Consider the following 11,767-nt stretch of genomic DNA (forward strand, 5'->3'; position numbering starts at 1 on the left):
AGGCTCTTCCTTGGAGAAATTGAAGAATGTGTGAAAACTCTCAAAGGCATGTTTTGTTTTTTTTTTTTTGTCTGTTTGTTTTTTGTTATTTTTTAAGGGAGAATATTTCTATTAGATGCAATAGAAATTGCATACTCAGCATACTTATTGATGGCTCTCATATTTATTATTTTTCTTATTTTTTTTTCCCCAGTGATGGAGGCCAGCAACATCTACCAAAAATGTTTATTAGGAATTGAAGGGGAAAGGTGATTAGAATAGAAATGATTGCCAGTTATACAGTTGGCTATGCCACTGACCATTTTTTCTCTTTTCTTTTATTATTTATTAAGTCATATACACATAGATCATTTACACATTAATCCATTTATGGAGTACAATGTTCTGCTTTTATATACAATTTGGAATGCTTAGATCAAATTTGTTAATATAGGGATTCACTTCATTTACTTATTATGTTAAGACATCTATATTCTATACTTAGATATGACATACCCTTGAAATATGCTCCATAGGTGTGGCCCCACCATTTACCCTTCCTCCATCAACCCTCCTCACTTCCCTCCCATCCCCCTCATCTTCCCTTCTACATCCTGGTCTGTAGTTGTGATTTATCTTTCATATGAAAGTGTGAATGATTATAAATTGGTTTCATAAAAGTACTGAGAACATTGGATACTTTTTCTTCCATTCTTGAGATGCTTTACTAGGAACAATATGTTACAGCTCCATCCATGTAAACAAAAAGGAGGTAAAGTCTCCATCTTTTTTAAGGCTACGTAGTATTCCATGGTATACATATACCAGTTTATTAATCAATTCATGGGTGGATTGACACTTGGTCTTCTTCCATGACTTGGCAATTATTAATTGAACTGCACCGAAGAATCTGGTGCAAATATCTTCGTTACATAGTGATTTTTTGTCTTTTGGATATACACCTAGTATAGGAATTGCAGGGTCAAATGGCAGGTCTACTTTTAGATCCCTAAGTGTTCTCCAATCTTCTTTCCAAAAGGAATGTATTAACTTGCATTTCCCCCAAAAGTGCAGAAGTGTTCCCTTTTATCTAAATCCATATGTTTCTGACAAAGGTTTGATAACCAGAATCGATGGAGAAATCAAACTTATTAATAAGAAAAGAACAAATGATCCCATGCCATTGTGGGCAAGAGACTTGAACAGAATTTTCACTGAAGAAGAAAAGTGCATGGCCTACAGACATATAAAAACTGCTCATCATCTTTAATCATCAGTGAAATACAAATCAAAACCACTTTGAGATATCATCTAATTCCAGTAAGAGCAGCCCACATAACAAAATCTCAAAGGCATGCTTTTAGAATTATTTTCATACATGTAAAGCAACAAGCAGAATTCTGGTAGAGGAAGACTACAGCTCTCAGTATTGTCATTTTTATTACATTTATTTCATAAATAGCAAGAGCACATATAAATTAGAGAAGAATAGTAACAGGAAAGAGGATAATTTTTCAGAAAACTGCACCAGTATCCAATATGAAATCCTTTTGTCAAGTAAATCTCAGGAATGGCTCTATGAAAACTTACTAAAATTAGCACTTTAAGGCCCAGTTATAGAGGAGAGATATTAAATTACTGAGTCATTTGTTTAACAAAAACAAAAATGTAAAAAAGCAGATAACTGGTTGCTTTGGCAAAAAAACAAAAGAACCATATCATTAAAAGGAGAAACACAACAAGGATATGGAAATTCACATTTGCTTTTGAGGACCACAATGTCCACCGAGTTCTGAACCAGTGATCTGTGTGTCACAGGCAAGAGGCTGTTCTGATGAGAAGTCTTCCCAGGGCCCCCTTCACATGCTTATTACTCAGGCTGTAGATGAAGGGATTCAGCATGGGGGTGACCACTGTGTACATCACTGAGGCAATAGAAGTTCTCTGGGAAGAATTTGTCCCAGAAGAACTCAGGTAGACCCCAAGTCCTGTTCCATAGAGCAAGCAGACCACACAGAGGTGAGACCCACAGGTGGAAAATGCTTTATACTTGCCTGCCATGGATGACAACCTCATTAAGGAGGAGAATATCTGAGAATAAGAGAATAGGATCCTCATGACAGGAAACACACCCAGAAACACATTTGACACATACAATATGATGGTATCAACGAGGGGATCAGAGCAGGTCATCTTGAGGAGATGAGCCATTTCACAGAAGAAATGTGGGATTTCAGTGCCTACAGAGGTCAGTCTTGTGATCAGTAGAACATGAACCATGGCAACCAGAGACATGATGAATAAAGGCATCAGAACCAGGAGGCCACAGAGATAGGGGTTCATGATGACCATATAGTGAAGAGGGTGGCAGATGGCTACAAACCAGTCATAGACCATCACAGTCAGCAGGAAATTATCCAGTCCACCAAACATCATTACAAAATACATCTGAGTGAGGCATCCTATGTAGTAGATGTCTTTGCTTTGCGTTTGGATGTTCACTAACATCTTTGGAATCGTGGTGGAGGTAAAACAGATGTCAGCCAAGGAAAGGATGGAAAGGAAGAAGTACATGGGGGTGTGCAGGTGAGAGTCAGAGCATATGGGCAGGATTACAAGCAGATTCCCGAGCATCGTGACCAGGTACATGGATTGGAACAGCCCAGAGGGAAGGGGCTGCAGTTCAGGATCTTCTGAGAGGCCCATGAGGAGGAATTGTGATACTTCTGTGTGTTTTTCTGCTTCCATGTAGCTAGTAGTGTGTCTGTCAGGGAGGAAGATAAATGGAACATTTTATAAAATGCCAGGTTACACCTTGGCTAGTTATCACAGTATAATGATTCTTCACAGTCAGTAGAGTCTTTTCAAAGACTGTATTTACTTTGTTGAGCAGGCGGCCACTTGTATTTGAAATGTGAAGAATTGCTCAGACTTCCTTCCAATTAGCAGCAATCCCTCTATTTTCTCATCTATTCACTAGATTTGATTCTCATATTAAACCTCTTGTCATTAACCGATTTCTTCCTTGATAGAATCTTTCAAGTTATTGCAGACATAGCCCATCGTTTTTTGTTTTTTTGGTTTTTTTTCATAATCCATTTTTTCAGAATCCTTTTATTCTACTGGGTCTCCAGTGGTGATTATCACATGGATTTTCAACTCACTCCTTTTTCTGTGATGTGACATTTCCTATTGATATGAAAGTAACCTCTTAGGATCTTGTTATTTTTCTAAATATATGATCATTAGTATACCTCATATGTGAGGTTTAAGACTAGTTTTTTGTACAAATAATCTCAATAAATAATACTTGTCATTGTTATTAAAGTTTTCTTTTTAGTAAAATTATTTTAGATATGTTAAGTTTTCCATCATACAGGATAATAATAATGAACAAAAAGTTTTAATTAGTCAGTCTTTTTAGAGATAAATATTTATAGAACAGCTTACTAAGGAGTGACCTGAGAAAGTTATTTAAACTATTATCTGCAGGTACCTCACCTCTATAGTAGGAGCAGTAAATATATCCAATATCTATCAAAGAATGAAATTAAACATGGTGGGACAGTTATCATTTTTCTATTCTGGTTACTGAATCTTAAATTATTAACATAACAATAAATCTGCCGTTCATGCCTATGTTTTATATCAAGACCCCATATACAAGAATCAACCATCAGGATGTATTTCCTCACTGTTCCAATGCCTTCAGGATGTAATTCTGATCATTCTGAAAATATCAGGTCAGGTCTCTTACCTGTTTTGATTGCCATATAGTACTTGTAACTAGTGAAGATCCTTATATCTCCTTCTTTCAGAATATGCACACCAAGTGAATTCTCCAAAGAAGAAAAAATGAGTAGACCATATACATAAAAGGAGGGAATTAAAGCACACAAACAAATTGAAATAAAATACAAGGTATATGTCAGAAGTTTTGCTCATGTGGATATTCTCTCAGTAGGAGATGTATTAGAATCAGCAAAGTTAGTCACCAACATATATAACTGATAGATTCAATTGAAGGTTTCCAAAATGTGTATAAATTTAATCATCTAGAAAACCAAAAGCCAAATTTGATATTTTAAAGTAATTTTTACATCTTGATGATAGAACAATATTCTGTGTTACATGTTATGACTCATAGAGTGGGTTACTAAATTAAAAGCAGAAAAAAAATCATGAAGAAAAATTTGGATGGGAATGTTGTGAAGGCAGGAATTCTCTGATATATGTATATATGATCTGAAAGAGGAAGTGTGGGTCAGAGTTAATCAAGGGAGTAAGGACAGAATAAACTTTCTAGGCAAGAGAACAGGATGCTACACACACATGGTTCAGTGAGTATTGTAGTGGGAATTTGAGGGTGAGTGAAATGGAGAGCAAAGGATGAGTGTCATGAGGGCAGAGGTGTGAGGCCCACAGCAGAGTATCCTGTGATGTCTCTTAAAGTTCATTTCATGTTGATAATTTTATGTTTGTTTGAAGTCTGAGGCTGTGACAGTTTTTTCTCATTATTTTTCTTTCCAGGCATGTTGATACACTTTGTGCCTGTCACGTTGTCAGGGCTCAACAAATACAAATCTTGCATGTGTAATGAGTGAGACCAAATGTGTAAAAGCAACATGAACAGAAATCTTGAACCTCATTACATGCCTGAATATAGATTCAAAGTGGAGTTTTAAGGTTAAATAAAATACATTCATTTCCATTTTATAGGACTAATAAATAATGAGCAGGTAACACTTTAGTAAGGGGAACGAAGTTTGTCTTATAATGTTTGTTAACATAGAATAGCACACATTTTCATCACAATGGTTAACATAGCCTTCTCAAATGGTCTATGAAGCGAGTGTATGATGCCCCATGATCATATCAATGTATACAGTTATGATTTAATAAAAAAAAGAATAGCACACATACAGGTTCATAAGTAGATTCACAATCACAAGGAAAAAAATGTGTTTGAGAATATGGAATAACCATGTCTGCAGTTAGCAGGCAGGGCAGAGAATCTTCAGACATACACAAAAGTACACAGGCAACTTCTGAACCAAGTAAAGAATGGTGATTTAAAACCCACAGGTAACATTATATCCTACATTAACATATTAGAACAATTGTGCAACATTTATGATTAGGGAAACGCGGACTACTTTAAATTATATTACTCAGTATTCTCCCAAACATTTAAAGAGATTGGTGAATGGTCAAAGGAAAGTGGCCTGAGTGCCAAGTGTCAAAAATAAGTATATTATTTCCATCATATTTTGCACACTTTAATAAAAACTGATGATGACAACATATAGGAACTATTCAGTGATTTTAGTAATAGGGAAGTAAATTTAAAAATGTGATCAAATTAAAAACAGCACATCCAATACCTGGTGAATAAGAGATCCTTAAACAGTAGTTAATGAATGAATGTTTGGATCAAGGAAATCTAGCAGGAACCTACAATGTTTAGGAGACAGGAGAAGCTCTAAAGACTGTCCAGGAAATGATACATTCTAGAAATGGCCATTTCTAGCTCTTACTAGAAAGAGATTCTATTATCAATTCCATAAAGAAAGAACAGGAAACTGAAGGAGAGTGGGAAAAGACCAGTCTCAAAGTATCTTATCTTCCAACGATAGAGATTGTACCCTCATAGATTAAATACCTTCAGAACTGTCCCCATCTCATTGCTGTAAAGGCAAAGCCTGTGCCCACTTTTCTTTCTTTTTTCTCCACCAGCCCCCCTGCTCACACTGACTCTCCCTGCTGGTGTCACTGAAGATTTATTTTTCTCCAAAGTCTTTCCCTGGGAAGCCCTCCTGGGTTTTCACAAAATCAGAAATCAAAGAATTACAGGTGGGGGCCAGCAGGGGCATGTTTAACCTCTCTTGTGTCTCAAGAGTTGCATTCCCAGAGTGACTCATTAAATGAATTGTTCTATTGTCTCTGCACTCTGCAAACCGTTTGGCTCCCTTAGGATACAAAGGTGACAGCAGAATTCAAACTTTCCAGTCAATTTTGTGTCTACAAAGACCGTAATAGAGAAAGCTGGATGTATTTCCCCTAAGGAGTAACTCTTCTTCCTTTGGTTTTATTTAAAAGTCACAAGGTTTCCCCTAAGGAAAGTTTAATTTCTACAAGCAACAAAACTCAGGAATCATCTCTCTGTTATGCTAAGCTTTGGAAAAGGTTATGTAATATAGGTACTGGTTCCTCTTTGAAGGTTTGGTAGAATTGTGATCTGAAATCATCTGGTCCCAGACTTTTATTTTTTGAGAGATTTTGTATTCTTGATGTTATTTCAGCACTGGATATAGGTCTATTCCAAATTTGTAATTTTTTCTACTTGAGTCTAGGAAGGTGGCAGATTTCCTTCAGATTTTCATATTTCTGAGAATAGAGTTTTTTGTCATGAACATTGAGGATTTTTTAATTTCTGTGGTATCTATTCTTATGTCCCATTTATCATTTCTGATTGACATTATTAGAGACTTTACTTTTCTATTTCTGGTCAGGCTAGCCAAGGATTTATGAATTTAATTAATCGTTCCTAAAAGCAGCTTTCCGTTTCATTGATCTTCCGAATGATTCTTTTGTTTTCAATTTCATTTAACACAGCTCTAATTTTCATTATTTCTTTTCTTCTGCTGGGTTTTGGCTTGGATTTTTCTTCCTTTTCCTGTTGCTTGAAATGACCCTTTATGTTGTTGAATTTCTCACTTTCTGTTTTCTTTTTTTTTTTCTTTGGCCGGGGCTGGGCCTGAACCTACCACCTCTGGCATATGGGACCGGCGCCCTACTCCTTGAGCCACAGGCGCCGCCCACACTTTCTGTTTTCTTGATGAAGGCTTCTAAGTTATAAATTACTCCTCTAAGACCTGTCTTTGCAGTATCTCACAGGTTTTGATAATTTGTGTCTCCATTATTATTTTGTTTCAAAACTCTGATGATTTCCTTCTTTGTCTCATGTTTGACTCAGCTATCATTCATCCTAAATTATTTATTTTCTATTTTGTTTGAGTATGAAGACTTCTGCTGTTGAGTTCAATTTTTATTCTGCAGTGGTCTGAGAAGACACAAGGAATAATTTCTATTCTTTCAAATACGTTGAAGTTAGATTTTTGTCCTAAAATATGATCAGTTTTGGAGGATGATCTGTGGGCTGAGGAGAAGAATGTATATTCAGTTTTATTAGAATGAAATGTTCTCTAAATGTCTGTTAAGTCCATTTGTTCTAATGTCAAGTTTAAGTCCATTATTTCTTTGATAAATTTCTTCTTGGAGGATTTATCCAGAACTGCCAAACGAGTGTTAAAATCTCCAACTATTATAATGCAGGAAAATATCAAAATTTTCATATCTGTTTTATAAATTGAAGAGCATTTAGGTAGAACACACAAATGTTAATTATTCAAATCACTTCATGTTGCTTGTTTCCCTTGAGAAATACATAGTGACAAATACATAGTGCTTGTCTTTCCTTATCTTTGTTTGTTTAAATCCTATTATATCTGCAAATAAAATTTCTATCCCTGTTTCATTCTGATTTCCATTTACTTGTATTAGAGATGCTTATCCCTTCACCCTGGATCTTGTTTTATACTGTAAGGTAAGATGAGTCTCTTGTAGGAAACAGATACCTGGCTTGAGTTTTTTTATCCTTTAGACAACCTGTGTCTCTCAGAGGAGAATATAAGCCATTCACATTAATTGACAGAATTTATAAGCGTTGTAGTGTTTTGGCTGTCCTGTTTTTCAAAGGTCCACTGCATATTTTTTAACACTTTCACCAATGTAGAATTAAGGTTTTTTGTTTAAATTCTCAGTGACTTTACTTTGCTGGTAAACCTTTGTGCCTGTAATTGTGGGAAATGGGTCTGAGTATTTCCTGGGGAGTTGGTTTAGTTTTGGCAAATTTCTCAAAATGTTGATGTGTCAGATATTTGATTTCTCCATCTGGACCGGCCACTGGTTGTGGAGCCGGGCCGGGATGGCCCACGGGCACCCCCAGGGGGCAAGGCCCGACCCGAGGCCACAGAGGCCACCGAGGGCGCCGACCCGCCGCGCAGGCACCACCGGCACGGAGACAGGGACAAGGCCCCTGCGGCGGCCTCCGGGGCAGGGGAACCGGACAGAGTGGACGCCCCGAGGGTGGACAGCGGGGAGCCCAGTGCCAGTGAGGAGCGTGTGCGGCCCGACCACAGCCACAGCAAGGAAGCCGCAGGCCCTCCGAAGGCGCGGGGCGAGCGTGGCTGGGGGCCGGGCCCCGAGGGCAGCCGGCGCCACCACTGGCACGGCACCCTGGAGGAGGCGGCCGACATGGAGCCCCGGCGCCACCGCGCGCACCGGCATGCGTGCAACCAGGGCAAGGAGGGCGCCGCACCCACGGCCAAGGGCGAGCAGCGCTTGCGACACCGGGGTGGCCCCCGGGCCAGCCCCTGGGAAGCGGAGAGTGGGGAGGAGCCAGCGAGGCGGCACCGGGTGCAGCACAAGGCACTTCCCGTGCAGGACGCTGCCACGAAGGAGGCCGAGGTTGCCGAAGTGGACAAGGAGAAGGAGCTCCGGAACCACCAGCCCAAGTGAGTGAGCAGTCAGGGGTGGGCCTGGGGGAGAGGTCCACGGGGTGAGGAGCGGGAGCTCTCCTGCCCTGCAGGGTGACCGGAGATGCTTGAGGCTGCTTGGCAAAAGTATTTGGCTTTGTTTGAAGGCACACTTAAGGCAAGAAGGTCTGGGGGGAGCTGCTGAGACTGGTTTGGAGCAACCAGACTGGTTTGGAGCAACCAGTCTTTGAGACTGGTTTGGATACACTGACTTTGGAGCAACAAAGTGGCCTATTAAGAAGACAGATGGGGCCCACTGTGGGAGGAGAAGCAGGAGCGCCTGAGAAGGCTGTCAGGCTAGAGTGCCAGTGCAGACCCCCCAGCCCCCTTCAGGTAGCCAGGTCTGCTCCCTGGCTGGGGAGAGCCTGAGATAGCAGCAGCCTGCCAGTGGACACCAGCCGTCTCAGGCTTGCTGACTGGCAGCCAGAACATTTCACTTGGATTGCAGCACAGACTAGCCCAGCTCCAGGCTGTTTGTATATACAGAGCTCCTGGACTGAGCCTTCTGCCCAGTGGGGCACCTGGTGGCAGGTGGCTGGTTAGGGAGAGGTCTTACTCCAGACATCTTCACTCTCCACACAATTCTGTTGGTATGCATGAGGGCAGTCCAGAAACTATCCAGCTAGGCAGGTCCGTGTTTTCTCTACTGCGTGGCTGAATACTTTCTGGACAGACTTTGCTTTCTGGACATACTTTGCCAGCTGTGCCAGCTCTGTACCCAGGGCTTACAGATGTCAGCCTCATCCCTACCTTTCAAATCTAAAGACACAGAGATGTACACAGGATGATAACAGCGATGCAAAAAAGCCAGAGTAGAAGAGGAGATACTCAGAAATGTACTTGGTCTAGAGAGAGGTTTAAGGAACTGGGTTTTGTAGAATGAATAGGAGTTTGGAGCAGTGCCAGATTCTGATGTACATTTTTGGTTGCAGGGAGCTGCACTGTGACCTGGAGGCCAGTGGGACAATGGGTGTGGGCCCTGTGCACACACTGCCTAGCACCTGTCTCCAGAAGGTGGAGAAGCAACCAGAGGATGCAGATAATCAACGAAATGTCACTCGGCAGTCACCCCTCAGACCCAAGCACCACTGTAGACATCCCAGTGACTCTGACGGGCCCTCCTGGGAAGACAACCATGGTTCCCCGTGAGTATCTCCCTATACCGGTAGGGCAGGGTCCACCTTGTGCAGGACCAGCTATCCCCATGCCTCCTGCTTGGCATCTAGTTGGGTACACAGAGTGCCTCTGACTCATTCTCCAGCTACAGAGAAAGTCCTTTGCTGTCAGCATCTGTCACTTGTTATCCCTTTGACTTCTAGTGCCCCAGAATAACTAAGGGTAAGCTCCATTCTCCTTCCCTCAAAAATATTTGCAAGTTGCCAGCTAAGTGCCAGGCATTGTTTTAGAGTGTGAGGAACACAGGAGGAGGGAGTCTGTCTTGCCAGGAAGATAGACCACAAAGTGGTCAGAATTCTTTTTAGTTGCTGAGAAGCTGCTAAAGAGTATGGCTGTAGCCTTGCCTGGTAGGTGAGGAGGAGAAGATTCTCAGTAGCCCTTCTTCCAGCTATTCACATGCCTGTATAGCCCCTACCCTGAAGTTTCTCTCAGGCCTTTGCACGGTTGCTGTCTTTCTTCTTGCTCTGTCACATGCCCTGAGGGCACGTGTGAATGAGATGTCATTTCTGGGCCTGTACAATGGCTCATACCTGCAACCCCAGCACTCTGGGAGGACGAGGTGGAAGGATCACTTGAGTTCAGGAGTTTGAGACCATCCTGAGCAAGAGTGATACCTCATCTCTACTAAAATTAGATGGGAGGCTGAGGCAGTATCTCTTGAACCCAAGAGGTTGCTGGGAGCTGTAACGACACCACTGCATCCTAGCCTGGGCAACAGACTGAGACTCTGTTTCCATTAAAAAAAAAAAAAAAAGGCAGCCTTTTCTGTCTTCAAGTCAATGTAGTAGGCAGAGACCTGAAGGCAACAGTCACAGCTACTCACACAGTGGACACAGTGCATGGTCATTTCATGAGCATCCAAGAGGAGCTGTCCCCTCTAAGTACAAAGGAAACGTTCCAACTGGGTAGGAGAGAGGCTATAGTAGCAGGATTCACACTGAGTGCCAGATGAAGCATTTAGTTCTCAAGCAGATGGGGTAAACCCAGTCAGGTGCACACACACACACACACACACACGTTTGCAGATGCACTGGCACAATGAGACACATGTGCCTGTTGTCTCTTACTCAGGGGCTCTCGCCTGGGCCTGTGGACCAGTGCATGATCCCAGGCATAACCAAGGATGGCCACAGGCTCTAGCTGCTCCATCTTCCCTTTTTGTTTGCGTCCTTAATCCATTGTCTGGGTTACTTCCTTTGGGCACAAGAGTCTTTGTCTTTCCTGCTGCCTTCTCTGATTCTCTCTGGATTAGCTTGAGGGCCAGCCCGGGTCTCCACCTGGCTTCTATCCACAGGAATCCAGATGCGACCCCTGCCCACTTTCTCTATTTCTTTTCCACCACCCTTGCTGGTAACCACTGATCTTTTACTGTCTCCATATATTTGCCTTTTCCAGAATGTCATTAGATTGTAATCAAATAGTATGTAGCTTTTTCAGATGGGCTTCTTTCACTTGCCAGTATGCTTGTTCTTCTGTCTTTTTGTGGCTTGATAGCGCTTTTTTTTTTTTTTTTAGCATTGAGTTAATATTTTGTTGTCTGGATGTACCATAGTTTGTTTACTCATTTATCTATTGAAGGACATCTTGATTGCTTCCAGTTTTCAGCTATTATGAATAAAATTGCTATAAACATTTATGTTCAAGTTTATTTGTGGACGTAAGTTTTCAGCTCACATATGTAAATCCCTAAGTGCATGACTGTTGGGTTGTATGGTAAAACTGTATTTCTCTTTATAAGAAACTGACAGACTTTCTCTGAAGTGTCTGCACCATTTTGTATTTTCACCGGTGATCAATAAGATTTCCCATCATTCCATATCCTTGCCAATACTGGGTGTCAGTGTTTTGGGTTTTGGCTCTTCTAATTAGGCATGTAGTAGTGTCTTGTTTAATGTGAGATTCCATGCTACATATGTGCATCTTTTCATATGCTTGCCACCTGTTATGATCCTCTTTGATGAGGTTCCTATTCAGATCTTTTGTCCATCTGGTTGTTTATTTTCTAATTGTTGAGT

The 11,767-nt window shown here is 41.1% G+C and overlaps 1 protein-coding gene across 1 annotated transcript; it reads right to left on the minus strand.

Moving 5' to 3' along the window:
• Positions 1–1,791: 1,791 nt before the first annotated feature.
• Positions 1,792–2,727, minus strand: LOC128584747 (olfactory receptor 7D4-like). The gene has a single exon (XM_053589882.1). It carries the CDS (start codon positions 2,725–2,727, stop codon positions 1,792–1,794), a length of 936 nt encoding a protein of 311 aa, XP_053445857.1.
• Positions 2,728–11,767: the final 9,040 nt, after the last annotated feature.

This window comes from Nycticebus coucang, chromosome 4, assembly GCF_027406575.1.
Source record: "Nycticebus coucang isolate mNycCou1 chromosome 4, mNycCou1.pri, whole genome shotgun sequence".
Classification (NCBI taxonomy): Eukaryota; Metazoa; Chordata; class Mammalia; order Primates; family Lorisidae; genus Nycticebus; species Nycticebus coucang.